The 24,523-nt window shown below is 43.1% G+C and overlaps 1 protein-coding gene across 1 annotated transcript in view; it reads right to left on the bottom strand.

Moving 5' to 3' along the window:
- LOC134031992 (palmitoyltransferase ZDHHC15B-like) overlaps positions 1 to 24,523 on the bottom strand; it is a 60,942-nt gene that overhangs the window by 24,671 nt on the left and 11,748 nt on the right. Inside the window, exon 5 of the mRNA XM_062475748.1 lies at positions 12,747 to 12,816. Within this exon, the coding sequence (XP_062331732.1) occupies positions 12,747 to 12,816 (70 nt within the window). The remainder of the gene's footprint in view (positions 1 to 12,746; positions 12,817 to 24,523) is intronic.

Raw genomic sequence — 24,523 nt, 5'->3', positions numbered from 1 at the left:
AATTTTACTCAATCGAAAAAATTAATGAAAAACAAATGTACACTTAAACACAAAAATAAGCAGACACATAAAAAAAACTACATTCATGAAGTTACATTTGTATTTCGAACAAATGGCAAACTTATCAGCAAATTTTAACACTATTTACCGCCTTGCATCATGGTAATTGACCAGCCAATGAGCCACGCTATCTTCATTTTTTCACATCGTCATTTCGTTCTTCAGTCAGTTTGACAGTATAACCTTCAAATGCATAATGCAGCCCTTCTGTCTGCTTCTCAAGTAGCTTTTTTGTTTTTTCCATTAATACTCCAATTGATTATTATTAGTATAGTATAAGAGTATAGAGCTTCAAAATGCATAGGCGGAAATCCCAGGGGGGACAGGGGGGGGGGGGACCCCCCATCCTGGGAAAAATAGAATTTGTCCCCCCCAATAAATCACTGTAAACATAAGGACATTTTAATAATATTAATAATATAAGTTTAACTTATTACAATGTAGGCTATGTGTTACAGACGTCATTTTGGTGTCCCCCTCAGGAATTTCTCTTGAGAAAATGTCATATAATTGGCACCCCCAAAATATTCGCCACTGTCAAAATGTTTTGGCAGTAATTAAGGTTACAGCTTCAGTACCAAAAAAGATTCAATGTGCAATGCATAATATATTTTCATAGACATGAATAATTAGAACATACAAGATGGATCTAAAAAATGTAACTTGTAATATAATATAGTTTAAAAGTATTTTGACTGTTTTTGCTGTATAATAAAAGAAAACGTACATCCTACTCCAGAAGAAATGTATATCATTTTTTGTTTCTAAGCATACTTCTTATAAGTGTATCAAAAGTGAACTATTTTCAAAGCATACTTAAAAGTATATCAAAAGTGAACTATTTTCTAAGTATATTTCTTAAAAGTATATCAAAAGTGAACAAAAAGTGTAATTTTTTTGTACACTTATAGTATACTTGAATATACTGTTTTTTGTAAGGGTTGGACCGTGCCCTATCAATAAATAAATAACAATAACTGTTTTGCCAAGATAACTGGATCTATCAGACCCCTGAGGCCTGTTCCATAAAAGCCGCTCAAAAAAGTTAGACTTAAAGTCCCAAACCTGACTTGCATTTGATTAATTAGTCAAGCGGGGCTAAAGCGGTTCCATAAAGGCCCATTCCAGCTCATGCACTCTTACTAATTAAAGTCAGATTTAAGTAGTCAAGCTAATTGCGCGTGCACCCTATTCTTAAGCAGCCCGGGAGGTAAAACATGGATCATACAATCCACCACGGCAAAAGCAATGCACACGGCCACGTGACTTCTTCCAGAAAGAACGTTCGCTTTAAATCGTGTACAATGACAGCTCCATCATCCACCGCTTCATCAAAATAAAATGACAGGCCATGATTGACGTGAACGATAGGCTATGTAGGTCAAGGACCTTTTTAGACCTTTACTTCATTGATTAAAAAACCCTCTAAAACACCCTCTACACATCTAAATTGACTTTTTTGACATTGTTTAAAATAAATAGCCTACTATTGATCAATACATTATCCAGTAGCCTAACTTTTTAACATGGTTTTTGTGTCATGGAAATGAAGGGTATGGATTTAGGTTCGTTTTGCAATTCTAGGCTACTGTTAACAATTATATAGCTATGATAATTATACTTTGATAATTTAGATTGAGATATAGGCCTATGCCTAATGCCTAAACATTTGAAATCACAACCTAATCACTACCATAGCCATACATTTAACGGCTATGTGTAGCCTATATCAAAGCATTGTTCATCATTGTTTAATGCATTAAGCTAAATGTTGTAGCCTATGTAGGCTATTTAAGTTGATTTTCTATAACTGTAGCCTACATATTGAACTGATGAGAATAAGAAAATGAGAATGTCCGTGGTAAATCATCGTTTTCCCGTTGGGTCAGTGTTACAGGAACGTCTGGTTAAGCAAGAACACGGTCTAAGCCTGACAATTAGCCTGACCCGGAACAGGCTAATTTCGAATAATAAGTTACCATAGTAACCGAGTTCGAACTACTTTGAGCTAGCTTTATGGAATCCAATGAACTAGAAATGAGTCAGACTAACTGACGCAAGTCTGGCTTATTCGGTAAACTCGCTTTATGGAACAGGCCTCGGGATCTATGAGACTATTTCAATAGCTCCTTCTATATACCTCAGGGCTCAACATTAAAAAAAATTGGCACTGGCCCCCCAGTGGGTTTGAAACTTACTGGCCCCAAGACAGTTTTTACCTCCTCCAAAAGTTGTAATTTATCATTGTTACAACAAAACCAAAGACTTATAAGTTGTGTTATTCTGTTAACATGTTTAACCATTTATTAAACACATCCTGGATATAAAAATAACTCAAATGAAATCACATTTCTAGTGATAAAAAGTTAAAAGGTAATAGTCAACAAAACAATTGACTTTTAACCTCAAACATGACGTGCTCTCTTCCCTGCTGACAGCTATCTCTGCACAACTCTGGCTGGCTGAAACTGGTCCCTCAATGCTAATATATAAAAGCTTCCATAGCATTTCATCAGTATGATACTAGGTACCCAAGTCGACACCATTCTTCTGCTGCAGTTCAATAGCCTGGGGGAACGAGACGAACGGCTAGTCCGTCTTAATTACGTGATATGCCGTTGTTATAAGTCGTGCAATAACACGATGGGCATCTACATTTAAATTCCTGACAACTGACCAGCATGGTCAACGGCCTCGAAGATGGATTGTCAACCATCCGCTTAGCTGTCACGCAAACCAGGTGCTGTCTGCTAGCATGGCTGGTCAGGTATTGTTTTCGAAAATTGTCGGTGCCTCTGTAAAAATATCCACTTTTGTCTGCTTTAGACGGGAACATACGACAGACGACACAGTGCATCTTCGTTCCATAAAAAAAGTTGCCTCCGTTTGAGCTCGTAGCTCTACTTTGCTGCCATCTTCACTTTATTGTCTCGCGCCAGTCTCGCGCCAGTCTCGCGCCAGTCTCGCGCCAGTCTCGCGCCAGTCTCGCGCCAGTCTCGCGCCAGTTGTTAAAAAATGTATCGACATTAGAGAATTACAATTTGACAACCAGTCGTCACTCACTACTCAACTCTTGATTTGCCAACTGTTCGCCCCACGAGCTGCAAAGTTATTTATGCATTTAGCAGATAGCAAAACATATGAAGGATGTTAACTTTTACAATACTATTTTTATTTTCAATCAATAATTTGCAGTGGCCCGATCGGGCCAGTGACTTGCTAGTTTAACTGTCCCGAAGTTACTTTTAACTGGCCCCGGGCCATCGTTATTGTCGAGCCCTGTACCTACTGATTGCAAACTATAGTTTGAGTATCCACTAATTCGCCTTCCATTCATAGATTGTCTATTTTCATTGGTGATTTTATCGGCTAATGATTCGTAAAACCCATGTTTGAATACATGCAAAAATGCTTTTTTTTAGTTACGTTTATCTGCTTTGCAAAACATAGCTTATTCGCAATCGTAAATTATTGTCTTTAAAATAATGGGACATAAGAATTGCGCTTATACCATGGTCTACACACAAAGTATGTGAAACAAATGCACTTCGTATAATTAAATTATTCTTATCATTTTGCACATATATGTATAAACTATAGATATTAGGTATATTTACATACTATATATTAAACGTCTGAATAACAGAAGACTCGCATACGGGAGCCCTTGCGACATCTGCTGACAGAGAAGAGAATCGCAGCCTTGGAATGCAGGAAAACAAATGACCGAACGCGCACCAGGGGTCTCATTTATAAAGCTTGCGTACGCACAAAACTGGGCTGAAAATGTGCGTACGCCACTTCCCACGCAAAGGTTGTGATTTATAAAAAACAAACTTGACGGGAGAATGTGCGGTCCTCCACGCAAACTCTGACCCTTCCATAGGCCTACGCACATTTTGGAGACAGTGGGAATTGGCGACGCAGATGACCGTACTGTAGTCAGACTGCAGAAAGTAAGTGTGGGAAAAACAATTACTCGTAATATTTATATATTTTGTTTTCCTCACACACGTTTTATTTTTCACCCGATTTCATCATTATCATGAAGATTAAATCCAGCAGTGTTATTTGCGCTTGTACTGAGTGATAATTGTTCCATAAACACCTTGTACAATCCAACTCAAATTTTAAATCAAAATTAAGCACTGTCTGTCTCACCATGAGATTGTCCACTATGAGAGTGCGGGAGGGGGAGATGCCCAACTGCATGGAATACAGGATAACATCACATATCCTACCTTTAGATAACTGCAGAACACATTGTATAACTAAATATATTTCTTTAATACTGTGCATATATCATCATATGTCAAAAACTGGAAATCAGAATCAGAATGGGATTTATTTGCCATGAAAGTTTGCACAGACAAGGAATTTGCTTTGGCAGGAAGGTGCATACAATAAACATATAGGGACCTAAAATTTAAATATGTGGACTATCTATACTAAGGGTACATAAACTTGCAGTACTAAGTGGGATTAGAATTGAATTAAATATACAATAAAATAAAATATAAGTTGCCGTAAATTACAATATAAAAATACAGAAATACAAATATTACAAAAAATACAAATGTACAAGATACAATTTTGTAATGCAGTGCAAAAAGCAGTGTGTTTTAAGCAGGAAGTCATTAGAGTCAGTGTGGTCCCTTGGCCTTGTTGAAGAGGCCAACAGCGGAAGGGAAGAAACTGTTTTTATGGCGTGAGGTATTGGTCCTGATGGACCGCAGCCTTCTGCCGGAGGGGAGTGACTAAAACAGGGAGTGACCAGGGTGGGAGGAGTCGGCCACAATCTTCCTCGCTCGCCTCAGGGTCCTCGAGGTGTGCAGGTCCTCGAGGGTAGGCAGATTGCAGCCAATCACCTTCTCAGCAGTGCGGATGATACGCTGCAGCCTGCTCTTGTCCTTGGCAGTGGCAGCAGCGTACCAGACGGTGATGGAGGAGGTGAGGATGGACTCAATGATGGCTGAGTAGAAGTGCACCATCATTGTCTTTGGCAGGTTGAACTTCTTCAGCTGCCGAAGGAAGTACATCCTCTGTTGTGCTTTCTTGATGAGGGAGCTGATGTTCAGTTCCCACTTGAGGTCCTGGGAGAGGATAGTGCCCAGGAAGCGGAAGGACTCCACAGTGTTGACTGGGGAGTCACACAGGGTGAGGGGGGTGAGTGGGGCTGTGTTCTTCCTGAAGTCCACAACCATCTCCACTGTCTTAACCCTTGTGCTGCCTTCGGGTCACATGACCCAAAGGTTCATAACGAACCATCGTTGTGTTTACCCAATTTTACCCAATACAAAAACAAATAAAAATAATTTTCTTTTAACCGTCGCAATGTGGGGGGTCTGAGACAGCCCAACGGTTAAAAGAAAATGATTCACTTTGTTTTGGTATGCGGTAAAGTTGTCGCAATACGACGGTGGGTCACAATGACTGATGGGTCAGAATGACCCGAAGATAACACAAGGGTTAAGAGCATTGAGCTCTAAGTTGTTCTGGCTGCACCAGGTCACCAGGTTGGCCGCTTCCCACCTATAATCAGACTCGTCTCCATCAGAGATGAGCCCAATAAGGGTGGTGTCGTCCGCAAACTTCAGGAGTTTGACGGACGGATGACTGGAGGTGCAACTGTTGGTGTACAGGGAGAAGAGCAGAGGAGAAAGGACGCAGCCCTGAGGTGATCCGGTGCTGATGGACCGGGAGTCAGAGACTTGTGTTCCCAGCTTAACGCACTGCTTCCTGTCAGACAGGAAGTCTGTGATCCACCCGCAGGTGGAATCAGGCACGTTCAGCTGGGAGAGCTTGGGATGATGGTATTGAAGGCAGAGCTGAAGTCCACAAACAGGATCCTGGCATAGGATGCTGGGGAGTCCAGGTGCTGTAGGGTGAAGTGGAGGGCCATGTTAACTGCATCGTCCACAGACCTGTTGACTCTGTAGGCAAACTGCAGGGGGTCCAGTAGAGGGTCAGTGATGGATTTAAGGTGTGCCAGCACCAGGCGCTCGACAGACTTCATTACCACAGAGGTCAGGGCGACGGGTCTGTAGTCATTATGTCCTGTTGGCCTTGGCTTTTTGGGCACAGGGATGATGGTGGAGGACTTGAGACAGGCTGGCACGTGGCATGTCAAGGGAGGTGCTAAAGATGTAGGTAAACACCGGAGACAGCTGGTCAGCGCAGTGCTTGAGGGTGGCTGGAGAGACAGAGTCCGGCCCAGCTGCTTTGCGGGGATTCTGCCTCTTGAAAAGTCTGTTAACTTCACCCTCCTGAATGGAGAGAGTCGTCACTGTAGAGGGGGGGAGGTGGGAGGCTTCCTGGGTGGGAAGGGGTAGTTCAGGACTGTCTCATTGTCTTTCAAATCTGCAGTAGAACTCATTCAGGTCGTTGGCCAGGCGGGAGTCGTTAGTGGAGTGGGGGGCTCTGGGCTTGTAGTTGGTAATCTGCCTGAGCCCTCTCCAGACAGAAGCAGAGTCGTTTGCAGAGAATTGGTGTTTTAGTCTCTCTGAGTACAGTCGTTTAGCCTCCCTCACCGCCTTGCTAAACCTGTTCTTCGACTCCTTGAAACTGTCTTTGTCCCCACTCCTAAACGCGGCCTCTTTCTCTGACCTCAACCTTCTGAGTTTGGCTGTAAACCAGGGTTTGTCGTTGTTGTAGCTTACCCTGGTGCGTGTTGGTATACAGCAGTCCTCACAGAAGCTGATGTATGATGTCACAGCCTCTGTGAGCTCATCCAGACTATTGGTAGCAGTCGTGAACATGTCCCAGTCAGTGCAGTCCAAGCACGCCCGCAGATCCTCCATAGCTTCACTGGTTCACTGTTTTGATGTCCTCACAGCAGGCTTACAGCGCTTTAGCTTCTGCCTGTATGCAGGAATCAGGTGGACCATGGCGTGGTCAGAGTGACCCAGTGCTGCTCGGGGGACCGCATGGTATGCTTTGCTGATTGTAGAGTAGCAGTGATCCAATGTGTTTCCTTCTCTGGTAGGGCATTTGATGAATTGTCTATATTTTGGGAGTTCTTGAGTGAGATTGCCTTTTTAAAAGTCGCCTAGCACAATAACCAAGGAATCCGGATTTTCATGCTCCACACTCAGTATCTGGCTGGCGAGCACACGTTGAGCCTCGTTGACGCTAGCCTGCGGAGGCATGTAGACGCCAACCAGAATGAATGATGCAAACTCTCGTGGCGAGTAAAAAGATCTACAGTTAATAAAAAATTATTCCAGATCAGGAGAACAGTGCTGCAGAATCACTGTCACATCTTCACACCAGCCACTGTTAATGTAAAAACAAATACCACCGCCTTTCGTTTTGCCAGAGAGCACAGGGTCACGATCCGCTCTCAGCAGTTTGAAACCTGCTAGCTGTAGCGCAGAGTCTGGGATCAGTTCACTCAGCCATGTCTCCATAAAGCACAAAACGGAAGATGAAAGTCTCTGTTTTTCCACACCAGTAGCTGAAATTTATTCAGTTTGTTGCTCAGTGAACGCACGTTGGAGAGAAATAGTCGTTAAGCTCCCGCGCAATCGCTACACTCTACGTCCTTGTTATCAGTCCAGACTTTAATAGAGGGGTGGCTGTGGCTCGGGGTAGAGAGGGTTGTCTCTTAATCGCAAGGTTGGCGGTTCAATCCCCGACTCCTCCTAGGTCATGTGCCGAAGTATCCTTGAGCAAGACTCTGAACCCCAAGTTGCTCCCAATGGGCAGCCCGGTGCCTTGCATGGTAGCTCGCTGCCGTCGGTATGTGTGATTGAGAGTATGAATGGGTGAATGAGAGGCAAACATTGTAAAGCGCTTTGAGTGCCGCTAAGGTAGAAAAGCGCTATATAAATGCAGTCCATTTAATAGATTACTGTTCATAACAAAACGCTTTTGTTTTCAAACTGTATCTCGACTCGGGGTATCACTGGCACAGTTGATGCCACTCGCACTGTTTTTTTTAATTGGTGATCCACCGGCCACCAAATAATGTTTTCGGGCCTCCGCCAATAGGATAACAGTGTCTGAGAAGTTGTCATGCGCCATGATTCACCGTAAAGAACAATCGCATTCCAGGGTCATTAATATACTGGATTAGCATTCATGAGGTGCTTTGCATTGACCATTTATGGTTAAAAATGGGCGTGTTCAGGGTGGGTTAAATGCAGATTCACGTACGCACACTTGTGGGTAATCTGTGATTTATAAAGGGAACATTGCTTACAGGTGTGCGTACGCAAGGTTTTATAAATCAGATTTTTTTGGGGCGTACGGCATTTTAGGCTTTTGGGCGTACGTACACTTTTAGTAAGAATCCTACGCACAGTTTTATAAATGAGACCCCTGGCCTGAATGGCTGCACTGCTATATCCACTGTTTTGTTTTGCACTGTTGTTGTTTTTGCACAGTACCTTTTGAAAATATGTCTGGAACGTGTCTGGGGACACTAGTTGTTGCACTATGAGCATTAATTCCACTTTATTATGTTGTTATATGCTATATTGCATGTTTTTATGTCTTGGTATGACATTTTGATATTTTTCAAGTATTTTAATAAAGAAGTTCATGTTTCAAGTTCAAGTACATGGAATTTAAGAAAATTCCATGTACATGTACTTTTAACCGTGGTCGAAATCGGCATAGTGAATCATGTTATTTTACTGGTATTGGCATCGACTACTGAATTCTTGGTATCGTGACACCCCTAGTGCTGGATTCTCCTGGTTCCATTCTAGAATGCTAGATGGAGCTGTATGGAATTGTCTTTGTGTTATTATCTTATGTTTGTGTGTCCATGATGTTATGTTGGTAACGTTATTATGTATACATCATACGTCAAATAAACATTAACTCTGTACTTCACCCGACTTCAGCTTAACGATTGATTCTCTCAAAACCTTCCACGACACCCTCTTAAAGTCTGACTCAGACCTGTAACCCCGAAGAACCACACTGAAAAATATTTTTTGTCCAAGTAAAAAAAGATAAAATAATAATGATGATACGTAGGCTAATACTAAAATGCTGCTAAACCTGAGAACATTTTATATTTCAATTCAGCACATAAACTGAGACCCGCCAACGACTAAGACACATCACAAGTTCACCGATATTAATGAACTTCTTAACGCTTCTTAACGCGGCCATTATCCACAACCACGGAAGCCAATTTTGCACAGTGGAAAGGAGCCAGAATGTTTCAGTTATGTAGCTTGCTACTCCATAACCATTCCAGTCAATTGTGCAGTTCACACCAGACGAGGTGCGGCGCGTTTCAGAAGCATCCCAGACACGGGCCTCCACGCAGCTTTGCGAGAGATATGTTTTTAGCGGAAGTCGCGTCCAAGCATTAAGGTAAAATTCAAGAATAAAAGTCTGAATGTTCCATAAAGAAAGTTTACCAAATAAACGGGAAAGTAACTGACATGCCTGTCTTAAATTCCGCTTTATGGAAAATGCCCCTGGTCACTTCAAAATAAAAACACAGTGGGCATTAAAACATGAGAATTAATTTGTAATAACTTGAGATGAAAATGAACAAAATAAAGGCTGTGCAGCATGAATGCATACATTTTCAACAGTTTAACATTATTTTGACGCTCCTAGTTCATGTTGTTGAGAAGCTATTGACTTTTGAAACGTGTAATTTGTTGATGGTCTCTAAACATACGCTTTGTTTAGGCAGCCAAAAGCAGTGGCTAAGCAGCCGGTCGTAGCGGTGCTAACACCGGTTAAAATAACACAATACTGGGCGTCCGAATATCTGTTGAATATCCAACTTCAAACCTATTTTACCACGGTCATTCACCAGCCTAAAATACAATACAATCAAATCATCTCTGTCCATGACTGCACCTTTAGCTTGCTCTGGGTATGTGCCCCACACAGGTATAGCAGAACTGCCCGCAATATAGTTAAACTACGTTGTTATCCCCAAAATAGCACAAATTAGCATTTCGTGGCCACGAATTAGGATTTCGTGGCCACAAATTCTTCTTTTTTTTTTTCGGAAGTCATGTCTGGGGCTCCGTAAATTACAGACCCGAAGACTCGAAATAAAAAGCGTGTGTTTCATGATGACATTGGTTGGCCAAACGAACATGCTGAAAACAACGATTTGGATAAAAAACTGGGAATTTCGCCAAAAGGTGAGTTTGCATGTGTACAACTAAATCTGGTCGCGTCGCATGCGCTGCAGACGTGTCTGGTGTGGTGAGGTTGCTTCAAGGACGGAACAAACTTGCGTCGCAGCCGTAACATGCCGTAGACACTGCGGTGTAAACAAAAGAAAACAATTGAGCTTGGCACAAAGAAAAGTTGAGCGCTACCATCGATCCTGTGTCATGCCAGCAGAAAAGTTTCCTGAGACCATTCATGTGTGGGCAGGGGCGCCGTATAGGGGGGAAAAGTTAGGACTATTCTAAGGGCCCCTGACTGACAGGGGCCCCAAAAAATAGGAAAAAAAGTAATATAAAATTATATTATATTATATAAACCATCATCGAGTATATAATACATTTAAAATATAATAATACAATGAATGATCTCTTTGTTTTTACTTGTGTTTGGCAATAAAGGTTAAATATCCCTATTGACCAAAAAGTAAACATCCATATTGACCGACCATCCCCCTGTATCTGCATGAAATGGTTTGATCCTGCCTTAGCGCACTTATCGGTGACGGTGTTTAGTTGCAGTCAGTAGATGCGCTAGTTGCTAGAATGTCAGGCAGTAAACACAAATCAGGGTTTCGGAAAAGATCAGAGAAAAAAGAGAGGATAGACAAAAGACAGGGTTTCAATCAGTAACCCAGTTTTTTACCAAGAAAGGTGGGTAGCCAAACATTAACCTGTTGGTTTAATGTCCATATAAGCTATCTAGCTACCCAGCTAACAAGGGACGCCCTGGGGACGTCATTTTGTTAGCTGGGTACAGTGTTAGCCTACATTTCATCAACATTTAATCAGTGCAGGGAAACGTTTAGCAAGATATTCTGATTAAATCATTGTCCTGACTCCCTGCCCCTTTTAACAAACGTAACAACAGATGAGTCAGGTTCAGTATTTGAGGACATTTTTTTCACGTTTCTATGGTACGGTGGCCGTCATGTGCAAACGCGCTGCAAATTAAGAAAACACATGCAAATAGACAAAACACAAGCAAATTAAGAAAACATCTTCATGAATTTGACAACACATGCGCAGCATTCAGCAAACGCGCTGCAAATACACACAACACAACCAAATACATAAACGCGCTGCAAATACATACTCGTTGCAAAAACGAAAGCACGCAAACCAAAAACGCTGAAAGTACATAAACGCGTTGCAAAAATGACCAGGCCTCTAGGGGGAGTGCTATGTGGAACAGCTTGATTTTTGGCCCCACTGAGCGAAAGAGAGAGAGCATGTGAGAAGTTTGGAACAACATCGAAGTAAAGAGGCAACATAAAAAGGTTAGTATTCATTTTTACATGTAGCCCTCCTCTTTTACAGTTTTTCAAAAGAGCAGCGATTTTGGTCCCATTTCTAAAACAAACTTCTCATATGTTCTCTCTCTCTCTCGCTCCGTGGGGCCAAAAATCAAGCTGTCCCATTTAGCGCTCCCCCTAGAGGCCTGGACAACTTCCGTTGTGAAAACTGGATGTAGCGTTTTTGGTTTGCGTGCTTTCGTTTTTGCAACGCGTTTATGTATTTGCAGCGCGTTTATGTATTTGGTTGTGTTGTGTGTATTTGCAGCGCGTTTGCTGAATGCTGCGCATGTGTTGTCAAATTCATGAAGATGTTTTCTTAATTTGCAATTCTCTCAAAAACTGGGTTCAAGTCTCGGCTGTTGCTGGGCCAGTCAAGGATATTCACAGAGTTGTCCCGAAGCCACTCCTTTGTTATATTGGCTGTGTGCTTAGGGTCGTTGTCCTGTCCTGTTGGAAGATGAACCTTTGGTCCAGAGCGCTCTGGAGCAGGTTTTATTAAGGATGTCTCTGTACATGCTGCATTCTTCCTTCCCTTGATCCTGACTAGTCTCCCAGTTCCTGCTGCTGAAAAACAAGAGCTTGATGCTGCCACCACCATGCTTCACTGTAGGGAAGGTATTTGCCAGGTGATGAGCGGTGCCTGGTTTCCTCAAGACATGACGCTTGGCATTCAGGCCAAAGAGTTAAATCATCAGACCAAATATTTTTTTTCCATGATCTGAGAGTCCTTCAGGTGCTTTTCGGCAAGCTCCAGGCAGGCTGTCGTGTGCCTTTTACTGAGGAGTGACTTCCATCTGGCCACTTTACCATACAGGCCTGGTTGGTGGAGAGCTGCAGAGATGGTTGTCCTTCTGGAAGGTTCTCCTCTCTTCACAGAGCAATGCCGGAGCTCTGTCAGAGTGATCATCAGGTTCTTGGTCACCTCCCTGAATAAGGCCCTTCACTAAGCGCTGTGAATACTTTGCAGTTGCACTGTACCTAAAATGACAGAAACCATCTTTGGGAAGAAAATTATTTTCACGTGCACTTGATTTTTTAGTTTGGCTTATGTCCTATCAGCCAACAAGGAGGAGGCAGGACTTATGACCTATACTGCAGCAAGCAACCAGGGGGCAATCAAGATGTTTTGGCTTCACTTTTGAGGATCTGTCATGCCGTCCATTCTTTTTACAATCAATGGTCTCTCTCCACATCACATGGACAAAAGGAGTGTGTCTGTGTGTGACATACTTACGTTTCACAAATGGAGCAGTGATGACAGCGGTCCGGCTTCAGAACCTGGCAGTGGTCACAAAACCTGACAGCTGGAGACAGGAAGGGTGGGTTGAGATGAGACAGGAAAGGAAGTATGTACTGTATGTTTGCATGATAGGCCATCCAATCCCACACTTACTCCCCGCTATAGGTTAGTTTGCACTGTAGAGCAGCTTTTCTCAATCCTGGTCCTCAAGGACCCCCCTTCCTTGCATGTGTTAAACATTTCCCTCTTCCAACACACCTGATTCAAACGAATGGGTTGTTACCAGGCTTCTGCTGAGCTTGATAATGACCCATTTATTTGAATCAGGTGTATTGGGGCAGGGAAACATTTAAAACAAGCCTGGCAGGGGGTCCTTGAGGACCAGGGTTGAGAAAGGCTGGAGAATGTTTTTTTTTTTCATATGCACCGAAGCTATATTAACCTGCTCCAGGTCGGCCCACCCCCCCAAACCAACCTCCCGCCCCCATAAAAGAATGACAAAATATATGTAATTAGGCTATATATTCCAGAAAACAAAAACGGATACATACAGGCAATTCGCTTTTTGCTTGTCGCCTCAGAAGTTCAATTAATTTGCGACAAAAGTTTGCGCAACGTTGCCCTTGTGATATACACCTGTTCGCCTGAGTACACTAGATCCACTGGCAGCGATTCATTCACGTGAATTCGCTGAGTCCGCCCTCGCGTGCGGCTCAGTGTGGTGCTGGGTATAGCATTTACTTTCTTGCATAAACTGTGCTAGTTTTGTTTTGACCGGCAACATACTGACGTTGCTCATCCACAAATGCCCTAATTATGGAAAGCCATATGTGCCAAAACCTGTAAGTTTGTGTTAAGTCGATACATTTGGCAGTCTTAAGATGACAGAAATTCCCATATAAACACAGCTGTTTCAAACGTTTTAAGACATTTAAAATTGGGTGCTTTGACTTTATTCGTTTCTGAGGGGAAACCAGATCATTGCAAGAGAAAACCATTCCCCACTCAACCTCTTGTTTTAATTAATTAAAGCAATTATATTAATTGTCAGTGACATTATTAACAACTGTATTTTGTAAGATACTGGTAACTTATTGAGAAAAAAAATTAAGCTTGAATACAATATCATATTCACATTTAAATCAAGATTTAAATTTAAGATTGTAATGAATTAACCTGCACAAGATGATCTCCCCCACACAAATGTGACATAGTCCAGTCTGTTGTCGGCGTTTTGTCCGCTTTTTTTCATTTTCTTGCATATTACAAAAGTTAGTGTTGAAGAAACCACTCAATATAATATACAACATGTTTAGGATCACTAAATACTCATAATTTGTTCTTGATACCTAAGCTTCCTGCTGAGTTGTGGGCGTGTCATGCGTGATGTGATATAGAACATTTTGGTGAAAAACAAAACATGTACTTTCTGTATTTATTCAACAACATTTGTAGGCCTGTTATCTTATCCTGTAATATACACTATATAGCCTAACTAAAAAAAGCATCCAAAGTTTATGTAAAATTGTGAGATGGAAATAAATACAAGGGAGGTGTTGCCTAACCTACAATTTCTGGAAAAAATGTTTACTTGCGGGACACCCAATTTGTGGTAGTGTCTGACCGTGCTGCTCTTAACTACCAAATTAACGTGAACACTGCTGATACAGCTCTGCAGCTAGCTAGCTAACCTACTATCAGAACACACAAGCCTAGCTAACTCCTACGTTTATCAAGACTCAATTGTTTTCTCATTGTTACGTCCCGTGACTTGTGACTGCGTGTACTGTTCGGTTGGCTCTGTTTGTTTGTCTCCCTCTGTCCGTGTCTATGTTTCCCAGGTGTCATTCAGTTCCCGCCCTCCTGTTGAATGGTCCAATCAGTGACTACAGCTCATCATTTAATCCACCTATATCAATTACCCATCTGCCCCGATTCACTAATCAGAACCCACTTCCTGTTATTTAAGCTCCTTTGTTTTCCCTTGTGTGGGGAGAGGGTTGTTTAGGGCACCTTGATTGTGGGCCAGATTAGATCAAGAGTGTTGTGCTAGGGAGTTAGGACAGGTTAGGGGTGGGGACGTTATATATTTGATTTCTTTGCTTTGGTCCTGCTCAGCCCTTTCTCCCATCCTCATCATCGTTATTAGGGTTTCTCCGATAGGAGGAAACCTATTGTTTTAGTTAGTGTTCTTATTATTAGGGTTCCTCCAGTAGGAGGAAACTTATTGTTTTTGTTAGTATTCTTATTATTTAGGGTTCCTCTGGTAGGAGGAAACATATTGTTTTTGTTAGTATTCTTATTAGGGTTCCTCCGGTAGGAGGAAACCTATTGTTTTTGTTAGTATTCTTATTCTTATTATTAGGGTTCCTCCAGTAGGAGGGAACCTATTGTTTTTGTTAGTATTCCTATTATTATTATTTTTCCTCTTCTCTGCTAAATGGCTCAAAAAGTACTTGACCCGATTTTTTCAAATTTGGCCCAATTATACAACAGGTCACTCACTACTCCCAGACGGCTAGTGGCCCATGTACGCCCATAGGTGGCACTATAAGCCACGCCCAAAGTCTACGTGATTTCCTCAGCGCCCCATTACTCCAAAATGCCTGAAAATTGGTATACTTGCCTTATTTCTCATGGGGAACAAAAAAGCCTCAAGAACCCATAAGGTTTGCCATGATAAATTTTGCTGTACTGTCCAAATTTGGTACAACCTTCTCCTCATGAAGCATAGACTTGAAAATCGACTTGAAAATTGTTACATATTTGTAGAATACATGTCTTTATATAGGGTGAAATTGAATAAGGAATGCAATACAAAATGGCTGAAAGAAGTGTATTTATGTAAATGTCCACATTGCCACAATATCTTTGTGTTAATAAATCAAATATAATTTTGACTGATGGTTTTTCAAACCTTTGAACCTTCAAGATGACATCATTCTGAAGTACCATACGCAATTTCACCTTGATATGTCACAATATATGATTGAATTCAATTGAATTGCTCCACAGCGCGCATGCTCCAAATTCTCAGACTCATCCTGCCCCTTGACACTAGGGTGACCACCTGTCGCGCTTTGCGTTGTGTCGCACAGCATTTTCACCCCTTGTCCCGCACGTCCCATATTGAAAATGCTGTGCGATACAGCGCAAAGCGGGACAGGTGGGCACCCTACTTGACACACACGCAAGCTTGGCGAGACGCACACACATCCTTTCTGGAAATTGTGTGCTGACCAAGCCCCCACCCTCTGTTTTTAGCTCCTGTTTCATTCCGCTTCCAATCGCAGCTCGCCGTTACGAATATAATTTTTTTTTCGGCGGCCATTGTTGTTTTCAACTGGAATCGCCTGATAGTGTTGGAAGCAGCCACGTTCGGTAAGTCCTATTTTTACACATTTTAAGCTAGAATCAATGATTGGGTTCGTGAAAGTACACTACTCTTGAATTATGGTGAAGGTTTTAGCACTTTTAGACCTTTAGATCGTGAGTCTGAAGTGACGGAAAACCGAATTCGAAAAGTAGCTACTGTAGATCTAGATTTTTTCCTCTGTGTTTTTAATTAGTGAGTCATTTTGTATCTCGGCGAATTGTTCATCAAAAAGGTCGAGGAGGGCAGCCTTTAGGAGAAAAAGCAATTCCCCACAGACCTGTTGATAAGATGTAAATTCTGGAGAAGGCAGGCCGGAAGGAGTCACGACAAAGGAAAGGAGTTGACTTGGGTTTATTAGTCGAGCGGTCCGGATCAAACAATCAGTTCAAGACGAGCTGATGGCATGAGTGAGAACTCTGTCTCTCAGTCGTGCTTAAATACATGAGTTGGACAGTACAGATATAGAATGCACAGAATTGCTTCCGCAACGGGTCTTCAGTGGTCAATGTATTGACACACTAGAACGTTCAGCAGGTGAAGTGGTCGTTAATCACATAAGCCCTATTTGTACATGATTTTCCTCACTGTCTCCCCACTGTCTGGACTGCATGCTATATTCTGCTCAGAGGGGGCCTCGCTGCATGACCTCTTGACCTTACAGAGACACAAGCTGTACATGTACCCAGAAACTCTGCCTTACACCTGTCGGCTCAGAATTTTGATTTGGGGCGTGAAAGTCTTTGTAATAAGCCTATGCGCCAGGGAGACCGCATAGGCTAAAGGCCGATTTATACTTCTCCGTTTTTACGGAGACGGACACAGGGAACGCCCTCTCCGACGAGGAACTCCCTCTCAGTGCCCTCTCCGAGCCCCTCGGAGAGCTCTACGTGCACCTCCTGATTTTCCTGACTATCCGTCCGTCATTTTACGGATACCCCTTGGCTGTGATTGGTCCGTATTAAGAACCGCTTGCGTCAGGGGCGGGGTTGCTGTGACCAACAAGACGGAACAGAATCCTTTGACCGCCATTGCTGTAAGTTTACAATTCCTATTTCAGCTAAACAGTACATGTAAATCAGCATCTGAATTAAAATGTGACGAGAAATGGGCAGTGTAGTTGCTGAAAATGTGCTTATTTTATTGATGAAACGGCTAATTTGTAAATTTGCTTAGTCTTTTTGATAACCTAGCTAGCATCGCAGTGCAGCGCCACCTACTCTTCTGGCAGTGAAGTGTTTTCAGCACCCACAGCCTTCGGAGTACTATAAATTCAACCAATCCGTCCGACTCCGTCCGTCCGTAACGGAGTCGGAGAAGTATAATTCGGCCTTTAGGCGGCAGCCATGTTTTGGTCGCCTCATGTTCATAAGTTCACCATTTTACAGTTAGGTCTACACGAAAAAGGTTGAGGAGGGCAGCCTTTAGGAGATGTGGGAATTGTGCTTTTAGCCAGATGCTCCGATTATTTTTGTGATTTGTGGACTTGCAATTAGAGTGATACTGCGTCCCGGGGTACATTATTTGACGTTAGCCTCAGAGTCAGGCTCGGCTCGCCCACTGGCAATGTGTAAACAATTTTGTATTTCACTCAATTCTACTCCAAAAACGTCAGGAAGGACTGCTTTTTGTAGACAAGGGCCTGCTAAAGATAGCCAGTATATCTGATTTTTCAAGGCGAGCCTGTTTCATTCGTCATATGCCCTGAGAAAGCGACCTACGTTAGCCAGGCTAGTTTTGCCAATTTCAGTAAGTCAGGTTATTTAAAGGTCTCTGACAGTCAGAATCACTGTTTACAGGGAAAGGTCGAGCTGGTCTTTTGTCAGATGTGTATATATTGACCAGTTTAGAGCTAAATACTCTTGCCAGAGCCTGGAATCGAACCAGTGTTTTGAGTGACTTTGCATGGGTCTCCATCAGGTCAACACATTTGGATTCAAGTTCAAGTAATGCCACTGCATTTCACAGTCAAAACTGTAGTTTATGTCAAGTGTAGATGGAAAAAGCATTTTTCACAACTGAACTGACATGGATCCTTTCTTCACTTTTACAGGTCTGGAGGGTCATGCAGAGGCCTGCTCAACAGAGTTCAATAGAGGATGCTGAGAGCAACAACAGAGAATGCTGAGAGCATCACAGACCCCTTGCTGGACTATCCCTCTCTAGCTGGACAGCTTCATTCAGCTGGCCTGCCCTGCCTGCCTGCAGGCCCTGCTTGCCCCTGCCTGCCAGCCCTCCAGAGACAGTCACCCCACAGACACAGTAGCTCTGCAGACTGCTTTTTTGAGGACATTGATGAAAAAGGACAAACCAGCATTTTTTACTTTGATGAAAGTCTAAATGTTTAATCCTTTCCATGTCCCAGTATGCCAAGCTGCTGACTTTGAGTGTCTTAAGTGATGAAACCAGTTCAAGTGATAGACTTTTGACCTGAATCCAATGATTATTCATCTGAATAAAAACCACTCAAGAGAAGTACTGCTTCTTTATTAATAGTATTTATGTATATATAATTGCACAGCTCCCCCTGTCAATGATCTAGCACCTCCTCAGCACCTGTATTAAAAATTCTCTGGCGCCGTCCCTGCCCAGGGTTGATTGTAACTGGTGTTGGAAAACACATGTAGTAGGGCAGAATAGAGGGACTGGGCAAAGGGTGCTGGTGTGGAAAGTCCCCAAAAACTGTGCAGAATGGGCAGAAAATATTAGATGACATTGTATCGAGGCCCAATTGGAGAAGAAGCCATAGAATATTTACAATTGTAGTAGGCCATTAGATCTGTTTTAAAAGTTCAGGGGTGTAATTTGTTGGATATGAAGCCCCCACCCTCCACTCCAGAGACAGTTGGTGATAGAGAGGTGCTGACATTAAGTTAAACATAGTCATGCATTAAAGAGTAGAGTAAAAAATACAGATACAATACCTTTCTGAATAAAGTTCGACTGATCTGATTTGTTGATTTCTGTTGCTATGAAAACCAGTTTAGCCAAGCTAACTAACATTGTTTTTAGCTAGCTTGCATTACCATTCAATAGCTAACAAAACATTAGTAAAAATAGCTTGCTAATCGAGCAGAAATTGTTAATGCAGGAGACTCAGAGACCTTAGCGCGTCACTAGCATCTCGTCATATCACGCAGTCGGAGCACAGCTAGATAATCAGCTGTCAGCGCTCTTGAGTACCCAGCATGCAGTGCGGCATGTCAAAAAACGTGCGGAAAAGACTTGCGGAAAATAGTTCGGTTACAACGACCATGCAAGGGATTTCAGTTGTTGTCTTCGTTCAGTTAGATGTTTGTAATGTTATTGTTTGTTAGTTAGGTCACCCTGAGTGTGCATGTCGTGTAGTTTAATGGGAACAGAGAGTCAGCCCTTATACTATCAAAGGCTACACTCACAAGGAGCTGGACATAGGCAACTGGCTAGGGTACAGCCTATGAGGCTATTCTTGAGATCTACTCAAGAAGAAAGTGAATATCCGTGGTTTTCAAGCCATCTTTGAGAAAGTTTGAAAACACTGTTGCGGTTGATATGTATTGATTGTGGGAGGTAATTTTTGGACTATATCTAAACCTCATGCGGCTGCAGCAGCATTTCTGCTTTGGCATGACCTGCGCTGGGAGAGAGGGAAGCAGCATGGATGGGGATAGTGTGCGGGCAGATGTGTCTTTATATAGGGTGAAATGGAATGAGAAATCGGGGAGTCAGGTGGCTGAGCGGTTAGGGAATCGGGCTAGTAATCAGAAGGTTGCAGGTTCAAATCCGGCTATGCCAAATGACACTGTGTCCTTGGGCAAGGCACTTCACCCTACTTGCCTCGGGGGAATGTCCCTGTACTTACTGTAAGTCGCTCTGGATAAGAGCGTCTGCTAAAATGACTAAATGTAAATGTAGAAATGCAATACAAAATGTCTGAAAGGGGTGTATTTATATAAGTGTCCACATTGCCTCAATATCTTTGTGTCAATAAATAAAATATCATTTTGACTGATGGTTTTTCAAACCTTATTGGCTTCAAGGTGACATCATTCTGATGTACCATGAGCAATTTCATGCAATTTTACCTTGAAATGTCAACCGTTTCTTAACCTTTGTCCCAAAGCTGACCAAAGCTCATACTCTGCCTTTTCTACTCATACAATCTCAACAGTTGGTGTGTAGCAGAGAGGATAGAGAGACTGACTTGTGACCTTATGCTCATGAGTTCAAATCCCCTTTCAGCCTATTGTTGTTGGCCAAACATGAAGTTGTTTTGCTCTCTTGTTGTCCAACTCTCCATCTTCAACAGTGTACATGTTTATAATATTTTGCCATTTTGCGGAGGAACCCGCATCGCTGCTTGCAGCTTTATTTTTGACTGATGGTTTTTCAAACCTAATAGGGTTCAAGATGACATCACTCTGAAGTACCATAAACAATTTCACCTTGGTATGTCAAAATATGATTGAATTAAATTGAATTGCTCCACAGCGCGCGCGCTCCAAAATCTCACAGGCTCATCCTGCCCCTTGACACTAGGGTGACCATAGATATATATAAAGACTAGATGTCTTACGGCGGAGTCTAGAACGTCCGCACATGGCGGCAATCTTGCTAAAGTCAACTCGCTCACCCATAACATTGTGTTGATGCTACATGTACTTTTTAAATGACCATAACTTGCTACATTTTCAACCGATTTTTAAACGGTTAGGGTTGTTATCAACGCCAGAGACGTCGTTATGCCACTGCATACTTCTATTCTCAGTTAGTGTCGCCATCCAGATTGTCCACATTGGGGTGTGTCAGATCTTATAGCCCCAAGATATGGGGGGGGGGGGGGATTTCGGCAGGTATGAAAAACAGTTGCCAAAATCCTACTCCCCTTCTAACGTTTACATTTTTGCAACTAGTATCAAAAGCTTTTTATGTCACACTTTACAGGGCATGAGGAGCCACCAACATAATTTTGGGTTGTGTCAGATATTATAGTCCCAAGATATGGGGGGGGGGGAGGATTTCGGCAGGTAGGATGTTATCCACCATCATCCCTGTGCCCAAAAAGCCAAGACCAACAGGACATAATGACTACAGACCCGTCGCCCTGACCTCTGTGGTAATTAAGTATTTTGAGCGCCTGGTGCTGGCACACCTCAAATCCATCACAGACCCCCTCCTGGACCCCCTGCAGTTTGCCTACAGTTTGCCTACAGAGCCAACAGGTCTGTGGACGACGCAGTTAACATGGCCCTCCACTTCACCCTACAGCACCTGGACTCCCCAGCATCCTACGCCAGGATCCTGTTTGTGGACTTCAGCTCTGCCTTCAACACCATTATCCCCGCCCTGCTTCAGGCCAAGCTCTCCCAGCTGAATGTGCCTGATTCCACATGCAGGTGGATCACAGACTTCCTGTCTGACAGGAAGCAGTGTGTTAAGCTGGGAACACACGTCTCTGACTCCCGGTCCATCAGCACCAGATCTCCTCAGGGCTGCGTCCTTTCCCCTCTGCTCTTCTCCCTGTACACCAACAGCTGCACTTGCAGTCATCCATCCGTCAAACTCGAAGTTGGCGGACGACACCACCCTCATTGGGCTCGTCTCTGACAGGGACGAGTCTGATTACAGCTGGGAAGCTGACAACCTGGTGCAGCCAGAACCACTTAGAGCTCAATGCTCTTAAGACAGTGGAGATGGTTGTGGACCTCAGGAAGAATACAGCCCCATTCACCCCCATCACCCTGTGCGACTCCCCAGTCAACACTGTGGATGAGAGGATGTACTTCCTACAGCAGCGAAAGAAATTCAACTTGCCAAAGACAATGATGGTGCACTTCTACACAGCCATCATTGAGTCCATCCTCACCTCTTCCATCACCATCTGGTACGCTGATGCCAAGGACAAGAGCAGACTGCAGTGTATCATCCGCACTGCTGAGAAGGTGATCGGCTGCAATCTGCCTACCCTCAAAGACCTGCACACCTAGAGGACCCTGAGGCGAGCAAAGAAGATTGTGAACACACTCTGTTTCAGCCATTCCCCTCCGGCAGAAGGCTGCGGTCCATCAGGACCAATACCACACGCCACAAAAACTTCTTCCCATCCGCTGTTGGCCTCTTCAACAAGGTTAAGGGCTCACACTGACTTTAATTACTTTAATCACAAGCTGCACAATGACACCTTGCCACATTGCAATTTGCACTATTTGTATCTTTTGTAGTATTTGTATTTTTATATTGTAAATTATGGCTACTTTATATTTTATTCTAAATCCCCTTAGTATTAGCTAGACTTTGTACCTTTTGTATAGTTAGACCACATATTTAAGTTTTAAGGTTCCTATATGTTTAATGTATGCACCTTCCTGCCAAAGTAAATTCCTTGTCTGTGCAAACTTTCATGGCAATTAAAACCCTTTCTGATTCTGATGAAAAACAGTGTTGCCAAAATCCTACTCCCCCAGTAAGTTGAAAAGAAATACTGAATTGCTGCATCATTAAATAGTTGATTAGAATAGCAGTTGGTTTTTAGGATTGTTAAATTGGTGAGGTAGCGTGTGAGATAAAGAACTCATACACAGTAGCCTACTGCAATGCATACAAGGTGAAAATAATGAGCCATTAAGTTGTATTAAACATACATGAACACAGCTCTATTTGAACATTTCAGGGAATTCAGTTCAAATCAAATCAAATTTATTTGTATAGCTCTTTTTACACGCAAGCATGTCACAGAGGGCTTCACATATGCCCATAGAACTGCCCCTCAACCAACCTAAACCCTCAAGGAAGACAAGGAAAAACTCCCAAAAAACTCTCAACAGGAGAAAAAAAATGGAAGAAACCTTGGGAGGAGCAATTCAGAGAGGGATCCCCTCCTCCAGAGACGGTTGGTGGGAGAGAGGAGCAGAACACAGGCTAAACATAGTCATACAGTGTCGATGGGTTTTTAAAACACCAAAATCCATTATTCAACTTTATAGATGTAGGACAGGACCGGGAGTTTTATTATACTGTTTCTAAAATGCATTGTGAAATGCATTGTAGTGCAAATGCGACGTTTCACAACTGATTACGTAGGATAATGTCTGCGGATTGAAAAACATCTGATTGCTGTTCTGCTACAGGGCAAACTGTTAACTCCTTAATGGAGAAAGTGTTTGTCATTTCACTAACAGAGTTACAAAATTAAGCTGAGTTGCATGCCAAGCTGAGTGAAAGGATGTGTGTGCGTCTCGCCAAGCTCGCGCGTGTGTCAAGTAGGGTGACCACCTGTCCCGCTTTGCGCTGTATCGCACAGCATTTTCACCCCTTCTCCCGCACGTCACATATTGAAAATGCTGTGCGATACAGCGCAAAGCGGGACAGGTGGTCACCCTACTTGACACACGCGCGAGCTTGGCGAGACGCACACACATCCTTTCTGGAAATTGTGTGCTGACCAAGTGTGTGCTGACCATTGTTGTTTTCAACTGGAATCGCCTGATAGCCGTGTTGGAGGCAGCCACTTTCGGTAAGTCATGTCACCTATTTTTACACATTTTAAGCTAGAATCAATGATTGGGTTCGTGAAAGTACACTACTCTTACATTACATTTACATTTAGTCATTTAGCAGACGCTCTTATCCAGAGCGACTTACAGTAAGTACAGGGACATTCTCCCCGAGGCAAGTAGGGTGAAGTGCCTTGCCCAAGGACACAACGTCATTTTGCACAGCCGGGAATCGAACTGGCAACCTTCAGATTACTAGCCCACTTCCCTAACCGCTCAGCCACCTGACTCCCCTACTCTTGAATGATGGTGAAGGTTTGAGCACTTTTAGATTGTGAGCTTGAAGTGACGGAAAACCGAACTCGAAAAGTAGCTATCTTTTTCCCTCTGTGTTTATAATTAATGAATCATTTTGCATCTCGGCGAATTCTTCACCAAGAAGGTGGAGGGGGGCATCCTTTAGGAGAAAAAGCGATACCCCACAGACCTGTCGGCTCAGAATTTTGATTTGGGTCGTGAAAGTCTTTGTAATAAGCCTATGCGCCAGGGAGACCACATAGGCTTAGGCGGCAGCCATGTTTTGGTCGCGTCATGTTCATAAGTTTACCGTTTTACAGTTCGGTCAATTCTACCCCAACCACCAAGTCGAGGAGGGCAGCCTTTAGGAGATGTGGGAATTGTGCTTTTAGCCAGATGCTCCGATTATTTTTGTGATTCATGGAAAACAAGTGGAGTGAGACTGCGTCCCGGGGGTACATTGTTTTGACGTTAAGGCCAAAATATGCTTCTGCGTCTCCGTATACGGATGGGCGGGCGCACGGATACGCACGGATACGGACGGATAGACTTCGTTTATTGTTCTCCGTAGGCTGTGGGTGCTGAAAACAATTCACCGCCAGAAGAGTAGGCGGCGCAACGGTTTTTTG

This window comes from Osmerus eperlanus, chromosome 13 (assembly GCF_963692335.1).
Source record: "Osmerus eperlanus chromosome 13, fOsmEpe2.1, whole genome shotgun sequence".
NCBI lineage: Eukaryota > Metazoa > Chordata > Actinopteri > Osmeriformes > Osmeridae > Osmerus > Osmerus eperlanus.
The sequence above is the reverse complement of the archived record's forward strand: the minus strand, read 5'-3'. Positions and strand labels throughout refer to the sequence as shown.